The sequence below is a fragment of the Dipodomys merriami genome, unplaced genomic scaffold, assembly GCF_024711535.1.
Source record: "Dipodomys merriami isolate MVZ:Mamm:240054 unplaced genomic scaffold, mDipMer1.0.p SCAF_24, whole genome shotgun sequence".
Lineage (NCBI taxonomy): Eukaryota > Metazoa > Chordata > Mammalia > Rodentia > Heteromyidae > Dipodomys > Dipodomys merriami.
In genome coordinates this window covers 2,042,657-2,065,363 of record NW_027203826.1, presented here as the reverse complement: position 1 = coordinate 2,065,363, position 22,707 = coordinate 2,042,657, and the positions used below count along the sequence as shown (strand labels likewise).

At 42.9% G+C, this 22,707-nt stretch overlaps 1 protein-coding gene across 4 annotated transcripts; it reads left to right on the top strand.

The window, feature by feature from the left end:
* Positions 1-133: 133 nt before the first annotated feature.
* Pogk (pogo transposable element derived with KRAB domain) lies at positions 134-20,323 on the top strand. 4 transcript variants are annotated; one of them, XM_070034177.1, is made up of 6 exons: positions 134-215; positions 1,554-1,687; positions 6,897-7,023; positions 7,957-8,055; positions 9,310-10,790; positions 19,930-20,323. In XM_070034177.1, exons 2-5 carry the CDS (start codon positions 1,556-1,558, stop codon positions 10,779-10,781), a joined length of 1,830 nt encoding a protein of 609 aa, XP_069890278.1. In that variant the 5' UTR covers positions 134-215; positions 1,554-1,555; the 3' UTR covers positions 10,782-10,790; positions 19,930-20,323. The 4 variants fall into 4 exon arrangements, with proteins under 4 accessions (XP_069890278.1, XP_069890277.1, XP_069890279.1 ...); XM_070034176.1 differs by lacking the exon at positions 134-215 and adding an exon at positions 287-410; XM_070034178.1 differs by lacking the exon at positions 134-215 and adding an exon at positions 1,006-1,039.
* Positions 20,324-22,707: the final 2,384 nt, after the last annotated feature.

Below are 22,707 nucleotides of genomic sequence, written 5' to 3'. Positions count from 1 at the left end.
CCCCGGCGCCGCCGAGGCCTGCTGACATCAACCGCGCTCCTCCCCCTCGCCTCCCAACACCCTCAGCTGCGGGCCGGACCCTCCCTCCTCCCACCACGTGTTCTCCGCGCTCCCTCCCGAGGGCCCGCGCGCACGGGAAGCCTGAGGGGCGGCCGCGATGGCGCAGTGACAGCCGGGGCCGCAGCCGACGCGCCCACCCCACCCCCTGCGGCCGGGTGCGTAATCGCGGGCGGGGCGGGGCGGGGCGGGGCGGGGCTGCGCGCTGGCGGCGCCGGTTCGTCCTCCTCCGGGCCAGGTTCCTGGGCCGCGGCGGGGGCGGGGGCGCCGGGGTTGCCGCTGCCGGCGGCGGCCGCCTTTGTTGCGAGCTCGCCGGGGGAGGCGGGCGGCGCCGGTTCTCCGCGCCCGGGCAGGTGCGCCGGGGACGGGCGGGGACGGGCGGAGGGGGCGCTGCCGGAGCGGCACAGTCCGCGGAGAAAGGAAGGACAAGATGGCTGGAGAACTCGGAGCGCGCCCTGGGGGCGCGGCGGGGCCGGGGCGGGGCGGGCGGCGGCGGCCCGGCTGGCCCCGCTGCGGGCACCCCCGGCTCGGCTGCGGCCCCCTTCCCTCCGGTACTGCCGTGGGACTCGTGACCAAGTTCGTTCAGGCCCCACCCTCGGGTCTGAAGCCCGTTCTGCTCGGCCCAGACCCATCGTTGTAGGAAAACACTGAAGCTGACTTTGAACTCCTGCAAGGGGCTTTGCTTTGGAGGACCTGGAGGAAATGAGGCTCTGGGCGAACACAAACCCCTCACCTAGGAATTGCCCGCTCTCCTAGGGGACAGGGCTGAGGTGGATCGGCTTGTAGGGAATCAGGCTCTTAGGCCGGCGTGGTAGGGGGGCGTCGTTTCCTGGTCCGGGTAGGTCACAGTAGTTTGATCCCTTCCAGAGAATTCCAGGCATACCCCTCATTACGTTCCACCGACTCAGGTTTGGGAATTCCTTTGAGACAGAACGACTAGTTTTTGAACTGGCTCGTGGACAGCACCTGTGAATTTGGAAAGGTGATGTGCAAACCATTTGCCTTCCTTAGTTAGTGTCTGGGACCAACCCAGCTGAGTACCTCACCCGCCCCGCCTCCAGACACTTCACAGATAACAGATCAACACCTCTTGGCTGCCGCTGAGGATGTGTTTGGGTAGCACTGGCTGTGGGAAACTTCAGCCTGCCCTTGTACTGTTTAAAACTTCATCCTGGAATGCTTACCCACCACCAGCCGCAGTTCTGTTCTTTCCATCTCTGCAATCCAGTACAGTCTCTGGCACAGAAAGATTTTTAAAAAAATATTTGAAGACAACCAGATAGGTTTTCTATCCACTGTCATTATCCTATTTCTATCACTGTTTCTTATCCATCTTTCTGGGATTTCCCATAACCTTTTCTTCTCAGGCCCCCACTCTGCTCAACTCCATCAACATTTGGGTTATGGAAGTTGGTGTGTAGCCAAGCCTCTCTATTATTGGCTTTGGAAAGTTCCCATTGACACCTGATTTGTTTGAACTTAAATCTTTCTTGCAGAAATGGAGTCTACAACCTACCCTCTCAATTTGACCCTGAAAGAAGAAGAGGAAGAAGAAGAGATTCAGTGCCAGGAACTGAAGGATGGCCCAACGGATATGCAAAAAGTACGAATCTGCTCAGAAGGTGGATGGGTAAGTAAGGTGTGGGGCCAGACTTGAAAGTCAAGCTTTATTTTAAGTCTTCTAAAGTAGACATGGAAAGTAAAAATAGCCCAGTCCTGTGTGTGTGTGTGTGTGTGTGTGTGTGTGTGTGTGTGTGTGTGCGCGCGTGTGTGTGTGTGCGTGTGTGTGTATGTGCATTCCTGAGAAAACACTATGGCTTTAAATGGCAGTGCAAAGAATGGAGGAGGTGGTTGTGGGAACAGCTCCTTTGGCCACAAGGCTGATCAATAGATTGGAAGTCTCAGAAGATGGGACTTTGTGCCTCCCATTTCCCCTATATACCTTGCTTGGTGCCAGGTACATTGTAAACATCAGATAATTATTTGCTGATTTATTGCTGGTCACAGGGAACCACTCACTTTATATCAAAGTTGGTTCATCAAGCTGACATGAAGGGAATCTAGCTGTATACCCACCTGGTCTGAATTGAATGGGTTAGCAGTGGGAATATGCAGATTTCACACATGCAAAGAGAACAGTGTAAGAGAACTAGAGGGAACTTACACAAATGTTAGAGCCATAGGTATTTATATCTATGGATAGTTTTTCACAGTTATTGGACTTCATGTGTTTATCTTGTGTCCAGTGAGAAGCCCTAATTCATAGAACCGTGGCACTTCTTCATTATGTAGTCCAACAGTCCAACCCTCTCCTACAGGAGTACAGACAAGTGATCTTCTTTGCTCCCTGGATACATGTGAACAGTGATATTCTTTTTTTTTTTTTTTTTTTTTTTTAATTTTTTTTATTGTAGAGATACTATACAGAGGGTTACAGTTACATGAGTGAGGTAATGAGTACACTTCCACTTCCTCTTGAACATTGTTACCCCCTCCATTGTTTTCCCCCTACCAACAACAGTGATATTCTTTAACAAAAAAAAAAAAAAGACCACCTAAGCGGTACCTTTAAAAGTTGTGCATTTGCTGTTGTATATTAACTCAGTAAAAGCAAATAGTGCAACTCAGGCTTTGAGTGTACTAATCAAGCTCCACTTCCTTGGTCTCCTCAGTGTTCTATCTTGCCCTCCTTCCAAGTTTTGATCCAGGTAGGATTCAGTCACCTCTGGCCTGTAATGAAACCTCAAGACAGTAGAAAGCCTGGGCTTTGAGGCTACATTGGCTAACCTAGAATTTCCAAATGGAGTAGAGAAGCATGGAAAACAGCTGTAGTAAAAGGGGACATCTGAATGTGTTGGACAAGGATAAAAAGAACAAGATGAAGATGATGCTTGGGGAGGAAAGAAGGAAGTAACCAGATGATTCAAAAAAGGGAGTCTGGCAGCTTCATAGTGATGAGATTGGTCATTTTTGGCCTCCAGGCAATCTGCTACACATCTGAAGTTACTGTGTACAGTGCTACCTACACACGTAGAAGAGTTCTTATCTTAGGAGCCAGGCAAGAAAGTCAGCATAATTAATAGGATGGCGTACAAATGAATGCATTGTAATTTGTAGGTCAGTTCAGGATAGTCTAGCAGCCAGGAGCAAAAAAGCCTCACTTAGGCTAGAGACTGCTTTGCAGAGATGACTTAGTCTAGAATGGTCAACTGGTTTGTCCTCTTCTCACCCTGGGACATTTAGCAATATCTGGAGACACTTTGGTTGTTCATCCTCAAGGTGGAGTAAGGGGGTAGGAGATCTTACTGGCATACCTAATGGGTTTAGATCACGGATCTTCCTGTACAACTATAGTGCAGAGGAAAACCCTCTGATACAACAAAGAATTATCTGGCCCCAAGTCTTATGAGGTTGAAAAACTGCTCTAGACTATTAAATTAGGGGAAGGAAAGAATTGAACCTATATTTTAAATGAATATTCTACTTAAATGCATATTCCAAAGTAATCAATAAAAGCCATTCAACAGAAGAACCATTCTCTACATTAGGATAGTAAAATGTGAAGTGGAAAAAGATGTATTTTGAGCATCAGTCATGAATGGATTCAGCTAAGGGAACAGAGTGTGTTTGTACCTCCAAAGGCACTGGAGAAAGAAGGTACATATAGAGTTGGGAAGCCCAGATGGGGAATGTGGTAAGCATGGCCATTGGCTAAGAACCAGGGTCAGCCAGGGGTCAGGGCCACCATAGGCCAGAGCATGGCATTCTGTGCTGGGGAGTGTGGGCTTTTCTTAGTAGCCCTGAATCCATCTTTCTAAGGAAAGCTTAAGGCTCTACAGACACCTTGTTAATGCTTCAGTGGCCTATTGAGAAAGTACAGGGTTAGGAATCAGACTCTACCTCTGTAACGTTTGCCAAATTACTTAACCACTGTTTCCTTACCCATAAAAGTGGGTTAGTGATTCCCATATCCATTATGTATTTAGAGGCTTTCAAATAGATAATATATGTGTATAAACAGGAGTACCTGCATTGGTACATCAGTGTAGACTGGCTACCCTCAGATCCCTACCAGCTTTGCTGAGTATCTGTAAGGCTTCAGTGGAGCTGTGCAGTATGTAAATACTTTGCAACACTTACACTTGGAGATAAATGTTGGAATGCCCAGGGAGAGCAAGGCAGTGCACACAGCTAATAGAATACCTCCTATCCTGTGAGTCCTTGATCTTCTGAGGGCAGGAAGGAAGACAGGAATTGAGAGCCTTTACCTTTGAAGCCAAGAAAGGGTCACTGAAGATGGAATTCAGACTTCTCAGATGTGTCCAGGGCCAGTGTTGTTTCCTTCTGCTGTGTTTGGCCAGATAAAAGGGCTGTGTAGAGCAAAGGAGGCCTGCACAGCAAAGCCTGGCTGAAGGCTTGATTCATTCTCACAGAGGGCCGCTGTGAGGGAGCCTTTCTAATCCCCTGCTCTGTGCCTATGGCACATCATGTGGGCTTGTTTGAAGTTCCTCTGGGGTTCAGGCATTACTAGGAGGGGACAAATCCCACACATACCAGCTTCTAGACTTCTCATAACATCTGTGCTTCTGATATCTGGTGTTTTTCCAGATCTTCTACAAGGACTGACAGGGCCAGGCCTGTGTCCCATTTTGTCAGTTAAGGGAAAGTGACTATAAATAGGTATGGCCTACATCAGGAACTTCATAGGGACAGGAAAGGCCAGAGAGAAAGTTGTTTAAAAGCCTGAGAAGTGTGAAGGGAGTGGGGTAGAAAATCACTGGGCTGTCTCGCTGGTCAGGTTGAGGAAGAAGTCTGAGGAAAGCCCAGAAACAAATCAATTTTTGTCCATTCTTCCTCCAGAGAATTTTTTGACAGATTAAACTTAACAATGCTTTGAAAATGGTCCATGTGCCAGAAGAGAGGGAAAATCCAGAGATGATTTGCCTCACTAGTTCAAAAACACATTTTAAGTCACTATTCGAGTATGCTAGACTTGGGAAATAAGACAGAGTAAATGCACCCCTGTCCTTGGCAAACTTATTTTAGGGGAGAGAACAGACAAATAAACAATGTGCAGTGTGACCATGCCACCATAGTGTTGAACACATGTATGTATGCTCACAGCTTAGGACAGAATGCGTTCCTGGACAAGAGGGTGGTCTTGAAGTCTTAAAAAGGTGAATGTGTGTCCATAGGCCAAGAATGCAGAGAACATAGGAGGCCCAGGGGGAAGAATGGCAGAGGTGACATGGAACAGTAAGAGCTGGGTATAGCTAGATCAGTGGTGGGGGAGAGTTAAGGACTATTCACCCAGAAAACAACTTTGTTCTCAGTTGTGTGTCTCATTGGCGTCAGACAGTAGAGTCCACATCTCACCATGCCATTTACTAGCTGTTTGACTTCAGCCTGGAAATGATGCCTATTTGAACCCATTTTTCTCCCCTGGGTTTAACTGGTGTATCTTTATTCATCCACAAGTTTGTTGGGAGAAAATCAGGGAGATGCTGTAAGGGTGCAAAGATAGTAAATGGTCTCACTGAGTCAGGGAAGAAAGACCAGGGTGTCAGAATGATTGATGACCTGACACTTGAAAACACTGCAGGCTATATAGACATTGGTTTTTTTTAGGATGAGAAACAAAAACAAAAACAAAACAAACAATGGATCCCCAGACCCAGGATTTGGATTCAAGCTTTGGAGAATAGCTTTGGAGAGGATGTGAAGTGGCCACCCTGCTGTAAGCTGTCCAGTGATTTCTTACCTTTGAATGTGATGGGCTTTATAATAAGATGTTTTTATTAGCCAAAAGAAAAGAACATAGAGTAGAAAGTAAAGCAAAGTATTTTTAAAACAAAGAGAAGGTTGTTTTTGGTCATTGCAGCCCCTAGCTATAAGGAAGAGAGTGGGGATAGAGGGACAAGAGAGGGAGCAAGCTTCTCTGCACAGGAACACTGCAGCCCTGGTCTGGGCATCAAAGTAATCAGGTTTGCTCTGGCATCTCATAGTATAAATTAAGATCTAATTAGCCCTTCTCCAGTTCATGTTCTTGTGGATTGGAAAGGCCTTGATGGATCTTTGGGCAGCCCTGGGTTCCAAATCAAATAAGATTGATACCTTTGGAATGTGATGCCCCAGAAAACCATAAAAGTCTGTGGAAAGCATTAGCCCTATGTAAATTTACACATCCAGCTCTTCCTTTTAGGCTGCAAGTTTGGGAGGTCTAAAGAGGTACAGATTAAGATGAGTGACTTGGATACACTTTTTTTTTTTTTTTGGTCGGTCATGGGGCTTGAACTCTAGGCCTGGGCACTATCCCTAAGCTCTTCAGCTCAAGGCTAGCGCTCTACCACTTGAGCCACAGCACCACTTCTGGCTTTTTCTGCTTATGTGGTGCTGAGGAATCAAATCCAGGACCTCATGCATGCAAGGCAAGCACTTTACCACTAATGCACTTTCCCAGTTTTTTGGATGTACTTTTCTCCAGGCAGGATTAGTGTTCTGCCTCTGGAGTCAGGTGAACTGTGAGCTGCTCTCATGCATTGCATGAGTACAACATCCAGGGCACCCAGCCTGTTGATGGCAGTAGGGAGTTTTCTTTTCACACTGCCCTTGCTGTGTTGGTGAGCAGAGGGTGTGATAGCAGCTGTAGTAGGATACTGTGCTCTTTCCTGCCTCATCTTGCCCCCAGTAGCTATATAAATGTGAACAAGCCATTTTCCCCAAGTCAGGACCATGACCTGAACTGTGAGAGGAAGGGCTAAGCCCACTTATTCACGAGATCTTCTGAAGTCTGAACATCTGTCTGCATGTGCATTGAGAAAGACCTGTTCATGTTGCAGGTTCCAGCCCTATTTGATGAGGTGGCCATATATTTTTCTGATGAGGAGTGGGAAGTTTTGACGGACCAACAAAAGGCCCTGTACCGGGAAGTCATGAGGATGAATTATGAAACTGTTCTGTCCCTGGGTAAAGTTGTTTTCCTTAATCTCCCAGAAGCTCTGAGCCCAGAGAATTAATTACACATCTCTCTTCCCTGGTGTACCCCACCACCCTTCTCTGCTGAATGTGCCCACTTAATTCCCTACTTGTGATTAGGCAGGATGTATATATTATACATAGTATATTTTTCTACTCAGCTCATGCCACCTCTTAGAATGAGCTTAACCCAGGCTTTGACACTTTTAAAGAAATACAACTTTATTTTTTATTTATTTCTTTATTTTTGGGGGGGTCTGGTCATGGGGCCTGAACTCTGGGCCTGGGCGCTATCCCTCAGCTCTTCAGCTCAAGGCTAGCGCTCTACCACTTGAGCCACAGTGCCATTTCCAGCTTTTTTTTCTTTTTGCTTATGTGGTGCTGAGGAATTGAACCTAGGGCCTCATGCATGCAAGGCAAGCGCTCTACCACTGAGCCACCTTCCCAGCCCAAGAAGGACAACTTTAGAAATGACACCTTGTATCTGAGCTTGTGCTTCACAAGCCCACAATGAAGAAAGGCCTTCATTGTTATCAGCCTCAGAAATATAGGGACATGTCCCCCAAAGTATGCACACACACACACACACACTCCCACACTCCCACATGATCCATTTGGATTGCCCAGGTTGCTCACAGAAGTACCAGCATGCATCTGTGGTAGCCTCCACCCACTTCTTTGCTAAATGCAGTTTTTATGTTATTATACTAAGCCCAATGCTGGCCCCAGCCCTCATTCACAGAGATCCAGAAATGCCCTTAGACAGATGTATTTTCTATCATATTTTTTCTTTGAGTATCACCAAACTTGTTCCATCTTTTACAATTGGAGGGAATAGGTTTTCTTAAGTATCATAAAATACTTAGTTTTGCATTGCTTCAGGACAGTAGCACAATTGTTACCTATTCTATTTTCTGTGAACAGAATTCCCATTCCCTAAGCCAGACATGATCACTCGTTTGGAACGGGAAGAAGAGTCTCATAATTCTGAGGAGTGGCAGCTACAAGGAGGACCCATTACAGGTACTACAAGTACACTTCAGTGTCCGCCCTAATAGGAGCATCTTAAAGCTGGATTTTCAGTTTCTGCATACATTTTGTGGGATGTTGAGAGATGAAGCACAATGACGACGGACTTTAAAAATGGAGAGTTTAAAAATCTCTTGACAGTTCTTTGTGATCTTAGGCAACTTCTTTTACTTCTCTGGGCCTCAGTCTTCTCTTTGGTCAGTTGTAGATTTAAATAAGCCTTGATGTGTGTGACCTTGTATTTGACTGGAGCAAAATGAAGTTTGCATGGTGTGTGTGGTCCAGTGCACTTTCTGGCTGAGTGTGGCCACATCGGCAGCATGCCACATGCCATGCTTCTGCAAACTCAGTACTAGTGAGACGAAGTGTGCATCCAGTGTATTTACCCTGAGCTTCCTGTCTGTTTCATCCTGGATATAAAAGGCCACAGTTCACATTTGAGTAGATAAGTCTTAAGAGGCACCTAGTTTCTTTTTTTATCAAAATGAAAAAAGATTAGGAGAGCAGTAGTTGGAAAAATACAGCATAGCTTCCATATTTTACTGATTCTAAAGCACTTTTTTCCCTGCCACTTTATGTAATTGAGAAGACCTGTGGAAAAGATTGCATGTGATGGTTAGAACTAAAGGCATTTTGTTATTCTTTTAGTAGCACATAAAGGTGCATTTTACAATTGATAGCATTTTAGTTTTGGTGAAAGGAGAAATCTCCCAATCATATTCCATTTCTGTAATGATCTTCCAAATATAAGTGTACACATTGATATGAAAGAACCAACTTAAAACTATAAACTTAAATTTGCTGGCATGAATTTTCTTACAGGTTTTCTTGATTCAAGAGCTATGATTCCACCAAAGCTCTGCAATGTTAGGAAGCACAGTGAATTGTATTTGGTTTCTCATCCACATAAATACTGTTTTTGGACCCCAACATAGCATCCCTTTTATTTGATCCAAGCTTGGAACCTGTGTCCCACGTTCTCCTGCTATGTCCTAGGTTGGCAATCTTGACTCCATTTATAACCTCTGTAGTTTCTCTCTCCTCATCTACAGAGAAGGAACACTGATGGCCACCGTGGCTGAGTCTGTATGGAATCTGTATAAATTAGCACCGGGATAACAACTTAGTATTATCTATTATTCAAGTTACTATTTTTGGTGAATCTTATTAAATATTTTGACTCCAAAAAAAAATCAAGGATTAAGCCACTTAATCACTGACTTCTTTTCCCCCTCATTTGTCTCGCAGAAAATGAAGAATCTGATGTGAAGCCTCCAGATTGGGCAACCCCAATGAATACCACCTCCCACTTCCCTCAGCCTCAGCACCTTGACAGCTTTGGCCTGCGCCTGCCTCGGGACATCACTGAGCTGCCTGAATGGAGTGAGGGGTACCCCTTCTGCATGGCCATGGGCTTCCCGGGGTACGACCTCTCGGCTGATGACATAGCCGGGAAGTTTCAGTTCAGCCGGGGCATGCGCCGCAGTTACGATGCAGGATTCAAGTTGATGGTGGTAGAGTATGCCGAGAGCACCAACAACTGCCAGGCTGCCAAGCAGTTTGGAGTATTTGAAAAAAACGTTCGAGACTGGCGCAAGGTGAAGCCACAGCTGCAGAATGCCCATGCCATGCGACGGGCATTCCGAGGCCCCAAGAATGGCAGGTTTGCTCTGGTGGACCAACGCGTGGCTGAGTATGTCAGATACATGCAGGCCAAAGGGGACCCCATAACCAGGGAGGCGATGCAGCTGAAAGCTCTTGAAATTGCCCAAGAAATGAACATTCCAGAGAAAGGGTTCAAAGCAAGCTTGGGTTGGTGTCGAAGAATGATGAGAAGGTATGACCTGTCTCTGAGGCACAAGGTACCTGTACCCCAGCACCTGCCTGAAGACCTGACTGAGAAGCTCATCTCTTACCAGCGGACTGTGTTATCTCTGCGCAGGGCTCATGACTACGAGGTGACACAGATGGGGAATGCAGACGAGACACCCATCTGCTTGGAGGTGCCATCCAGGGTGACTGTTGACAACCAGGGTGAAAAGCCTGTGTTGGTCAAGACTCCAGGCAGGGAGAAACTAAGGATCACGGCCATGCTTGGTGTCTTGGCTGATGGGAAGAAGTTACCTCCGTATATCATTTTGAGGGGAACCTACATTCCCCCGGGAAAGTTCCCCAGCGGGATGGAAATCCGCTGCCATCGCTATGGGTGGATGACTGAAGACTTGATGCAAGACTGGTTGGAAGTGGTGTGGAGACGCAGGACAGGAGCACTTCCCAAGCAACGAGGGATGCTGATCCTGAATGGCTTTCGGGGTCATGCCACTGATTCTGTGAAGAGTTCCATGGAGAGTCTGAACACGGACATGGTGATCATCCCCGGGAGCCTAACCCCACAGCTGCAGGTGCTGGATGTGGTGGTCTACAAGCCACTGAATGACAGTGTGCGTGCCCAGTACTCTAACTGGCTTCTGGCTGGGAACCTGGCGCTCAGCCCTACTGGGAATGCCAAGAAGCCACCCCTGGGTCTCTTCCTGGAATGGGTCATGGTGGCATGGAACAGCATCTCAAGTGAATCCATTGTCCAAGGGTTCAAGAAGTGCCACATCTCTAGCAACTTGGAGGAAGAAGATGATGAACTGTGGGAAATCGAAAGTGAGTTGCCAGGAGGAGGAGAACCACCGAAAGAATGTGATACTGAGAGTATGACTGAGGGCAACTGAAGGACCAAGGTAAGTGGTTGGAAATAATGCTTCGTTAGGTTCAATGATGGCCCTGCTCTTGTTCAACACACACTATCTCATTACTTTTCCCTACTTTTGATTTCTTTAGAGTCTATTATGCATGAGTATAGATGACAGGCCACCAGAATTTTCTTATTTATAGGCAACTGATTGTTTGACTTCCTTTGTATATATTTGGTTCTGAAGTCAGAACCTAAATAATAAGTAAAATGAACAAATGGTGAGCTTCCAAAACATTAGATCTGAGAGCTATAACGACAGAAGTTATTTGGGCCTGAAAAGGCCCATTCTGACATGGCATAGTTTATAAAAACTTGTTTTTGAAAGACTTCTCTTTTCCCTATAAATCATGTTAAGCCTTTAGGACTGGTATGTGTTCCTGATTTAGTTGGGACTGTTGTACTGATTTTTACTGGCCTATAGGCCTTGACACAAGTGAACATGAAGTCTACGTTCAGTACAGTAGTCTCTGGGTTTCAGGGCTCTTCCTTAGTGGTCACACAATGCCCATCATAAACATTATATGTATATGTGTATATATATATATACATATACATATGTATAAATATATGTGTGATATATTTAGCTCCCATTTGCTTTTTCCTAGGAAATGCAGAAATTTTAAAAATGCATCTTAGTCTCATATAGACCTTTAGATCAAGTAGACAATTTCCTTAACTTCTTGTAGTCAGCAGAGATCTGCAGGAAAGTACTTTTAAACCCAGTCTTGGCACCAGTAGTCTAGGACTACAGTGAGTCAGGTTAAAAGACCAAGGACAAAAGGATTGAGATTTTGAAGTACAGATGATGAGTTGAAAGGATACAAGTAGTAGGTGCCCAAAAGAGCCAATACTGGGGGATAAGTCCACAGCTTCCCTCAACCTCCCTCCCCACCTACACAGCTGGAGAAAGTAGAAAATGGCCACAGAGTTGGTAATATGCAGAAAGAACAACTCACTTTAACTTTGTTCTCATTTTCTTAATTGTCAATCTATGCCTCCAGATGCAGTATATAAAAGGCAAGAGTCCTTTTATATTTTGTTCTGTGTATCTTTTCTACTTGCTTTTTTTCTCCAAATGAAATGGTAGTAGAATTCTTACTTTCCCACTGTATAAGTACATCTGTGTATTCAAAAGTGACATCAGGTACTGGTTGCTCATGCATGTAATCTTAGCCGTTCAGGAAGCTGAGATCCTGAGGATCACATTTCCAGGTTAGTTGGAACAAAAATGTAAGTAAAACTCCATTTCTTTGGTTTGTCTCAAAAAACAAATCTAGAGGTGTGACTCAAGTAGTAGAGCACCAGCCAAGCAGTTGGGAGGCCCTGATTTCAGAACCTGGTACCAGCAAAAAAGAAAACCAATAGGCTCCTTCCTTGACTCGACAACAAGCTGAACTCATGTTATTAAATTGAGCAAGAAGCAGTTTTTACTATGACATTCCCATGCTAAGCAGACTCTACTGGGGTCGGCGTGGCAAAATCACTTTCGTCATGTTCCCCACTCTTTAAAAAACAAAAAACAAAACCTGAATTCAGACTCAACTGCCTACCAAACTTAGAATAACATCATTTTTATTTTTATCCTTCCCTCTCTTTCTTCTTTCCAGATAACATTTTGAAGCATTCTCCATTCCCCGACACACACACACAGTGTGTGTGTGTGCCAGTCATAGGGCTTCAACTCAGTGCTTGAGCACTGTCTCTGAGCTTTATTGCTCATGGCTTTTTTGCTCATGACTCTACCACTTGTGCCACAGATCCACTTCCAGCTTTTTTTGGTAGTTAATTGGAGATAAGAGTTTCACAGACTTTTCCTGCCCAGGCTGGCTTTGAGCTGTGATCCTCAGATCTTAGCCTGCTAAGTAGGTAGGTAGGATTACAGACATGAGCTACTGGCATCAGGATGTCATTATTTTAATCAGATTGACACCTCACTTACTAGTATGGTTCCTATTCTCACTACCCCTGCTATTCAACAGCTTTTAGTAAGTTTCGTTTTGCTAAATTGATCATCATGGATTCATTGTTTACTCTACACCATTCTCTTTTCCTTCTTCCCAAATCCCCTCAAATAGACCCACTGTTACTAACGTGTGTGTGTGTGTGTGTGTGTGTGTGTGTGTGTGTGTGTGTGTGAGATCGATCTTGTGTATAATTACATACATGTTTATCTTTCAGGTCTAGGATCTATGTATGAGAAAGAAACATGCAACATTCTGAACCTGGCTTATTTCATTTAACACATCATCTGGTTCCTTCAATTTCCTTGCAAATGACATAATTTCATTCTTCTTTATGGCTAAATAATGTTCAATTATGTATATATATGCATATATATATATATATATATATATATATATATATATACACACCACATTTTCTTAATCCATTTATCAGTTATAGGGCATCTAGACTGTTTCCATAGCCTAGTAATTGTAAATAGTGCTGTAATGAACATGGGTGTGCTAGTATCTCTGTAGATACTGACTTACATTTATTTGGATATGTGCCCAAGAGAAGGGAATTATTGGATTATTTGGTAGTTCTATTTTTAGGGAGCCTCCAAACTGATTTCCATAGTGTTTGTACTAGTTAACATTACTAGCAACAATATGTAAGGTTTCCTTTTCCTTTGCATCCTAACTAGTATTTATTTTCATTTGTATTCTTGATGGTAATTTTGAGTGGAGAAAGATGAAATCTCAATGTCATTTTGATTTGCATTTTCTTTATGGCCAGGGATAGTGAACATTTCTCCATGTATTTATTGGCTATTAGTATTATTCTGAGAATTGTCTGTTCATTGACTATTTGTACTATCTGTTCAGTATATTGACCCCTTTAATTGTATTTGATTCTTTGAGAATTTAGTTTTGGAGCTCCCTGTATATTCTTGTTATTAATCCATTGTTAGATGTGTAACTGACAAATATTTTTTTCATTCTTTAGGCTATCTCTTCAACCTATTGTTTCCTTTGCTGCACAGAATCTTTTTATTTTGATACAATCCTATTTGTCAATCCTTGCTCTTAATTGCTGAGCTATTGGAATTCCATTCAAGAAGTTATTGCCTATGCTTGTATATTCTGGTATTTTCCCTATCCTTTCCTATAGTAGTTTCAAAGTTTTAGGTTTTAGATTAAGATCCTTAATCCACTCTGAGTTGGTGTTAGTACCAGAGATAAGAATAGTTTCTTCTGTAGGTAAACAGTTTACCAAGCATTGAAGGTTATCTGTTCTTCTAGTTATGTTTTCGACTCCTTTGTCAAAAATCAGATAGCTGTTGCTGCGTGGATTTATTTCATGGTTTTCTATTCTGTTCAATTAGTTTTCATGTAGGTTTCTGTGTAAATACCATGCTGGTTTTGTTAGTATGGCTCTGTATTATAATTTGAAGCCTGAATTGTGATATTTCCAGCATTACTTTTTTTTCTCAAGATTGTTTTGACTATTTGAGATCCTCTGTGTTTTCATGTGAATTTTTAGGATTAATTTTCAAATTTCTATGAAGAATGACATTAGCATTTTGATGGGGATTGAACTGAATCTGTAAGTTGATTTGGTAGTATAACTATTTATTAATTCTGCCAAGCCATAAGCAGTGAGTCCTCATTCCATCTTCTAGTGTCTTCAGTTTCCTTCAAGATGCCTTTCCTGTAGACAACAAGTGGTCAAGTGATGCTTTTTTATCAACTTACCACACTCTTTTGATTGGAGAATTGAGATCATTAACATTCAGTGTCATTATTAAAAAATATGTAATAATTTCTGCCATTTTGTTGAGGGTTTGGGGGTTTTTTTTCCCATTCTCAGGGAATTTTTTATTTTTTTTTTCAAATTCTTTATTGTGATTAAGTGATTACATAAATTTCCCAAATTTCACAGTATTATGGGATAGTGATGCTTAGTTAAAGTCACAAACACATTCTAACTTTCTTGGGGCAATTGTCTATCGTAGTCTATAACATTTATGAGTTCTATGATGTTTGACAATAGTTATTTCTTCCACATCGGGTGATATGTACATTTCTTTCGTTTTGCATAGCGTCAGCTGTTCCCTCTTTCCCGTTTGTTCCCTCCCTCCTGTCACTGCCATTGAGTTGCTTAGTTCATTTTGATCAATGTCCAGTGCAGGTAATGGATCCAGCTGTTGATTTTCCCTGATTTCCTCTAGTTCTGTGTCCTCCTCCTGGCTTCCCTCCGGTGTGCACATATATACCATATATATGATCAGCAGCATGGTGTTATTTAGCGGTGATTCGACCAGCTGTGTGGAAGTCCTTTGTTTCTTAAGTCTTGTGAACTTGTTTTATCACCTTACATTTTTTTTGTATTTAACATCCACTTACCAGGGAGACCATGTGACATTTGTCTCTTTACTCTTGGCTTACCTCGCTCAACATGATTTCTTCTAGTTCCATCATTTCCCTGCAAATGCCATAATTTTGTCCTTTCTAATGACTGCATAATATTCCATTGTGTATAGATACCACAATTTTTGGATCCATTCATCTGTGGTGGGACATCTGGGTTGTTTACATATCCTGGCTATTGTGAACAGTGCTGGTTCCTATTGTTCAGGATAGATGCCTAGAAGTAGTAATGCTGGGTCATAGGGGAGGTCAATATTTAGCTTTCTGAGGACCCTCCAGACTGCTTTCCAAAGTAGTTGTTAAGTGTACATTCCCACCAGCAGTGTAATAAGGTTCCTCTTTCTCCGAATCCCCTCCAGCATTTGTCGTTGGCTGACTTTAGGATGTGGGCCATTCTGACTGGGGTAAGGTGGTATCTCAGGGTTGTCTTTATTTGCATTTCCTTTGCAACCAGGGATGGTGAGCATTTCCTCATTTTTATCTCTTTTTCTGAGAAGTCTCTCTTTAGTTCTTTTGCCCATTTAGTAATTGGTTTGTTAGGTTTAGGAGGGATTAGTTTCTTGAGTTTTCTGAATATACTGGATATTAACCCCTTGTATGATACATTGATGGTAAATATTTTTCCCCAATTAGTTCGTTGTCTTTCTCGCTTGGTTGTTATGACTTTAGCTGTGCAGAAATCTTTTATTTTAAGGTAGTCCCATTTGTCGAGTCTCTTTCCAATTCATTTTGTTGTTTTTGTAGTTTGATTCTTTCCTACTCTTCATTTGCTTATCTGCTTTTGTGATGAAATGTATTTTTCTCTTCTTTTTTCATGGTTACACTTATCTTGCTCTTCTGTGTGTAGAATTCCTTTGATAAACTTCTGTAGTGCTGATTTAGTGGTCATAGATTGCTTTAGCTTTTGTCCTGGAAGTCTTATTTTGTTCCTGAGTTCTAAATGATGGCTTAAGGTAGATTTATCTAGGCTAGTAGTTGAAATACATCATTTTATTACACCCTCTTTTGTTTTAAGATTTCTAGTGAGAAATCTGGGATCCTGATGGGCTTCCCATTGTATATAACATGGTGCTTCTTGTTCACAGCTTTCAGTATCTTTTCCTTGTTCTGTACACTTAATGTGTTTAACTGTGATGTGTCTTGGAGTGTTCTTTTCTGGTCTGGTCTTTTGAATGCCCTGAATGTTTCTTGTGCCTGAATGGCTCTTTTGTCTCGTGATGTAGAAAATTTTCTATATCTTAGAGTATATTTTTTCTCACTTCAATTTGCACCTTTTTTTATATGTGCCACTGATTATTAGGTTTGGTCTCTTAATAATGTCCCAGAGGTTTTGCACACTCCACTCACACTTCTTTACTTTTTTCCCTGTTTGACTATTCTAATACATCCATGTTGTTTTTGATCCCTAATAGTCTTGTCTGCAGTTTGATCCATTCTCTTGGAGAGACTTTCCACTAAGTTTTTATTTGACTAATTGAGCTTTTCATTTCTAGAATTTCTATGTTTTTGTTGAATTCCCCTCTATATCCTGTTTTGTCTTTCTTACTTCATTCCACTGTTTAATGGTACCTTCATTGATTTTCCTTAGCTGCTTATTTGTATGCTTTCAACTCGTTCAGTTATTTTATACAAGTCTTCTTATTTCATTGATGATTCTGATTATCGTGCTTTTAAGTTCCTCTGTACTTTCTTACCTATCCTAAGCATCTGTTACTGGGAGCTGATGACCTTTGGAGATGTCATGGTGCCTTGTTCTTTCATATTGCTTGTGTTCTTGCAGAATTTACACATCTGAGGTCAACCTTTTGGTTTTTCCCATGTATCAGAGAATCACTCACATAGGGAACTATTTGGAGTCTCTTGTATTTACTTGTGTTTGGATTGCTGTTATATTTGAGTTGAGAGTGGGGATTGTTAATGCTTTCACCTTGGAAGCTTCTCTGTGTGCTAGAAGCCACTGCTGGTCACAGAGCACTTTTTAGTCTATGGCCAGTTATCTACTTGCTGTTCAGTTCTCCCTATTTATGTCCCCCTGGCAACAGATGGGGTCATCCCATGTGCTTGATAAGTGGAGAAAATAAACTACTCACTGAGTTATGCACCAGTGATGGAGACCCGTGAGATTATTCAACCTGCAGGTTACCTCAGTTCTTTCAGACTCACCTAGTAGCATGTCACCCAGTGATATGGCTGAGGCAGGAGAGGATCCTCTTGAGCCTTGAGTCTTATGCTTGGAGTCCTCAGCCCCACCTGGTAGCAAGCCTCCATGGCCATCAACTAGCTCTTAGGTACTGAGCACTAGAGCTCAGCCACCCATAGACTGGGTACCATTTCCATAGCAATTCTCAGCCACTGGGACTACTCTGTCCAGCAAAATTGAGTTACTGATGCCTTGGCTCTTCACTGCCTGAGCTCCTGTTACTTGAATTCTTAACTTGCCTTCATTTAAGCCCCTCCCTCTCCGTGTGACCTCTCACAGCTATCGTCTGATTGTTCCTTATTTACCAAGCCTCCAGACTGGGGTCCAGGCTTTCATCTGCCTAGCTTCCTGTGGCTCTCATGTTGCTAATATTGACTGATCTGTCCCAGCAGCTTCTATAATCTGAACTTCCAACAGCAGAGGCAAATGCTCTGTTTTCTGAAATGACCTACAGGCCGTGAAACTGCTTTCACAGGGTAGGCCTGCCAAGAGTTTCCCCAGCCCTTGTTGGAGAGACCTCAGTTTGCCTGAGTTAAAACTTCCTTCCTTTGATGTCATCTTCAGGCAGCAGTCTTCCACCCAAAAACTGGATATGATCTAGAAATCCCTAAACACTGGCTGTTCTCCAGCATCCAAGTGTCCCAGTTGTGACTCAGTTCCAAAGCTTACCGAGCTGCAGGTGGTTTGCACACCTCCAGTGTAGGCTGATTACCATGCAGTGTGAGCAGTCTACCAGTGGAGGAGAGATCCTTTGCTTTCTGAAATAGCCCTTGGGCAATGTAAGTACTGTCACTGTCACTGGGTAAGGAGCCAAACCTCCCTTTCTGTGTCCCCCCCTGGTCACTGTGGGCCACTTGACATTGGCTGGATGTCATAGATCGCCAGTTGTTTCTTTGTTTCCAAGCCCGTGGTCATCTTTTAGGCTTGCCTGGCTGCAGGCTGCTTGCAGATAACTCATACAGTCTGTTCCCTGTCAAGCAGCAAGCCCTCCCACCTGCTGGCAACTCACTGTAGCTTTCTGAAACGGAAGCAAAGATTGTTCCTGTCTGATGCTGCCTGTCAGGCACACTGCCTAAGCCATTGTCCTACCACATTCCTGCACTGGGGTTTGCTGCATGTAACAAGTGAGGATTTGACCCACAGCTGGGTTTCCAGTCTGTGGTGGAGGCCTTTAAGCTCACCTTAGGGTGGAGACTTCAGCTTTTGTTCCCACCCACCAGGGGTGCTGGCACTGGCTGTGGCAAACTGTTTTCTAGTTTTCTTTATTGCCTTTCTGTTTCACCCCACTTTTTAGCTGCCCTGTTCTTCTCTTGTGGCTCTCCATGCTCTTCCTCAGTTTTGCTCTTCCTCAGTTTTGCTCTTCCAAATGTAGTCTCTTTTTTGTGGCCCGGACGCTTCTTCACAGAGCCTGATCAGAAAGCTTTTACTTGAAGCTTCTGCACCATTTTGAAGTCTTCCAGTTTTCTGAATAACTTACCATCCCAAGGACCAGTTTAAAACTGCCAGAAGACATAAGGAATCTCATTAAAGCAGTTGTTGAGTAGGGGGAACAAGGAGAGAGCAGTAGAGGTCAGCCTGACTGACATGTATTTGTATGTGTGACTACCATAATGAAACTTCTTCGTTCAATTAATGTACATCTGAAAATGATGAAAAGATAACTGGTAGGAAAGTAAAACTGTCTCTATTAGGGGATGGGAACTAGCTGGAGGGGGAAAGGCCAATAGAAAGGGAGAATGAGGGTGAATATGGTCAAAATATCTTGTGTACATGATTGAAAATCAAACAATGAAATCTGTTGAAAAGTTGTTAAAAGAGTATAGGGAGAATGACAGAATGGTTGAGTTTGATCAAAGTTCTTCGTATTACCACAGTTAAGCTCACCTTGTGCAACTAGTAGCTGCTAAAAAAAAGAAAGTATTAAGGAAAAAAAAAGACTACCAGGAGAGAACATGGGAAAAGGCTATGTTGATATTTACTACAGCTATTAAAAAGTTACCTCCCATTTGCTCTTCCAGAATGCTATAGTTCTCTGTACAGCTGCTGAGGAAGTGATGGAAGCAGTCAGGAATTTGCAGTGAATGAGAGAATCAGAGGAGCCAATCTGATAGAGCATGCCTGTAATCCCTATCTACTCAAGGGGTAGACAGGAGCATTGTGATTGTGGTTATTAGCAAGATCCTAGCTCAAAAACCAGATGGGTTTGGCAAAACATGCCTGTATTCTCAGCTACTCTGGAGATAGGAACTCAGTCCAAAGCTGTGCAAGAACTCGAGACTATCTGAACAAAAAGACTAGGAACGTGGCTTAAGTGGTAGAACAGCTGCCTAACAAGTACAAAGCTCTGAGTTCAACCCCTAGCACAGACGAGAGGGAGACGAAGAGAGGAAAGGAAGGAAGGACAGAGGGAGGAAGGGAGGACAGACACATGGGCATGAAACTACTTCTTGTCATCTATTTGGAAATTTAACTGGTAAAATAATATTTTTGTTAAGTGAAATACTCAGAAATCCAGGGGTTCCTTCACACTTAAGATTCTCTGTATTTTCCAGCAAATGACACTATGGTTGAAACAGTTGGGGAAAATCCTCAAGATCATTCTTGAAAGTGTGGATGCCCAGGGAGCTCCAGGAAGAGGCAGTGTGGGGCTCAGAACAGTCAAGATCCACCAGCAGCCAGCACGTCCCAGGGCACAGCCCCTCATGCCCTGCCCTGAAGTGTCAGCAAAATCTCGGACCTTTAGGCACACCAGAGACTAAAACAGAAATGAAACTTGGCCCCTGTCTTCTTTTGGAGCTGACTCCATCTGTCCATCAAAAAAATGTGTAAATACTACCCAGCAAAGATGTAGGCTGGAGAAGAGACCATCTGTTCACCACCAACAAGAGACATCTTATGGATACAGCTCTAGTGGTGTCCTTTGGTAAAAAAAAAAAAAAAAACAACTCAATACTCTGCCTTTGAAAATGCTTCCAAAAGTAGAACCTGTCCCCACATGGATCAAGACTACAGAAAAGATTTTGTACAAATATGTCACTTATGCACACCTGCTACTTACACATTTCCTTTTGAGAAACTGATTTACTAAGGATAACTATAAAATCAACACATATGGCCTGGTGCCAGAAGATGGCTTTTCTATAGACAAACAACAGTACTGTGGAAGATGGAATTCACACAAATAATGCTGTTTTACTTATCTTCCAAATCTGGTTGGCAGCTAGACTTTTAGGGTCTTGTTTAATGGCCCAATTTTTTTCATTGTTGTATTTGATGATAAGGCAAGCACTTAGTACTGAAGTCCTGTTTTTCAAGCTGCCTGCAGAAGTCACTGAACTCTGTTGTCTCCATGGTATAAGGCCCTTTGGCTCATCTGATACTTGTTTTAATTTCTGTAACGTTCGTGTCACAGAGACAGTGGAAGGTTTTAGCCCCAGCTGTTTCATGACTAACCTCCAAGAACAGGAGGCCATTGGATTTTTACATGAATTACATGCATTCCCACATAATTTGAGTATTTGAAAACATTTCTTCAAAGCTGTCTGTGCGACAAGAAAAATGTATATCAGAACCTCAAAGACAAAGCCATTGCTAGAATTAACATTCCAAAAACCACTTTTCCTTCCTGTACACTGGACTCACATACATTTTATAAGATGTTTTTGGCTTCCTGAAACACCTATTTCAACTCAGGTACTCATTTTCCTGTTGGTCCTTTTCTGATCTTTTTAATCCAGTTGCACAGTCACACACAAGGTGGGCAATTTCACTTCTAGTATCTGAATGCTGTTCAGTGTTTGACTTAAGTCCCTCTTTGCTTTTTTTACCTATAATGCCTTTGGTCATCCAGAAGTGGCATTTAAACCTTATTATTTTCCATTCCATTTCTATTTAATTTTTTTCCTCCCACTAGCGTACTTTCTAGCCCTTTCTTTTTCATGTCATTTCTCTTGCAGTGGGAGCTTAAAAGATGTCATGAAATCTAATTTAAGGTTCCTGCATGGGAGCCACAGTTGTCTTGCCCAGAATAGTAGAAAATGGGTTCGACTCCTGTTTCATTCCACATCACCTCAAGTCTCATTGTCAGCTGAGAGATAATGCCTTATAGGTTGCATAGCACTGGAACTTTCCTAGAGTGATGGCTTTGCTGTCAGGGTCTTCTGGGCTCACTCTTCCATTCCCTTACTATAATCTATGCCTAACAGAGCCCTTATCCAACTGTTTTGCAGAAAGGCTGTTCGCCTAGAATTCCTATAGCACACAAGATATAGTTGTATCCCCTAGCGATAGGAACTGACCCCAACAATAAACTTTGATAATTAAGACAGTAGGCTATGGTGGTTTTCTTAACCTACTAACATTGTCACAAGCTATATTTCAAACTGTTGCCTCAACTTTATTCTCCATCCAGTTCCAATATATTTACACCTTTGACTCAAAAAGTGTCCATGGACTGTATTGAAAGGAACACTGGTATCTTTGAAGTCAGAATGAAGAAATACATGACTTTAAGCTGGTTTTTCAAAATAGAGGAACACTAATAATTCTGTTCCCCAGGGTCATGTTTTAGATATCCTCAGAATAGCTATGTTGCCAGAATCACACGAAAGAAATCCACAGGACATAAATTTAAAGTGAGTGAATATAGCTAAATTGGTAGATAGAAAACTTAGTATCCTCTTTTCACAAGTGTTTTTAAAAGCATCAAATCCACATGTTGTTAGAATTAGCCCTGACAATTTACCATGCCTATAGACTCTAAGTAGTAGTCTACTCCAAGAACAATTTAGAGATCGGATTTTTCCTTTGTAAACATTACCTTAAATGCCAAAGCAGTCTGTTGGCATTTTGTTGTGCAAAGAGTGAAACGTTAGGACATCCCAGTGACTTCAGGCAATGGAAAATATTACAGGAACTTTGGGTGGCTGCTCACTGTAGACAATAAGGTAAAGGCAGCAGGCCTACACAAATGTGTTTGCACAGATACACTTGTGGCTAAAAAGCAATGACTGGGAACCTGCAGGATAAATCACTTGGAGTAACTCTGAAATACCTGGTTTTTAACAGCTTTGTTTTTCATTCAAATGTTTTTCTAAATGATGGTTGGCAACAAATACTCATGACTTCTTAATTGTAGAAGGGGCTGCACACAATATCTCACTCTGACAGTGTCACAGATGAAGCCAGCTTTTGTCGGAATGAAGTTCAAGTCTCAGGCTATCTCTTCAAGATCATTACTCTTTCTGCTTCCCTACCTTGTCCTCAACCCCGTCTTCCCACATTCAAAACTGATTTCTTGACAAGTGGACTGGAGAACAGGCCTTTTAAAG

Excerpts from the sequence above, each read along its gene's own strand:
- Pogk (XM_070034177.1), top strand. The coding sequence starts at position 1,556 with ATGGAGTCTACAACCTACCCTCTCAATTTGACCCTGAAAGAAGAAGAG. Across the intron at positions 1,688-6,896 it reads TCTGCTCAGAAGGTGGATGG|GTTCCAGCCCTATTTGATGA; the intron begins GTAAGTAAGGTG and ends TTCATGTTGCAG. Across the intron at positions 7,024-7,956 it reads TGAAACTGTTCTGTCCCTGG|AATTCCCATTCCCTAAGCCA; the intron begins GTAAAGTTGTTT and ends TTCTGTGAACAG.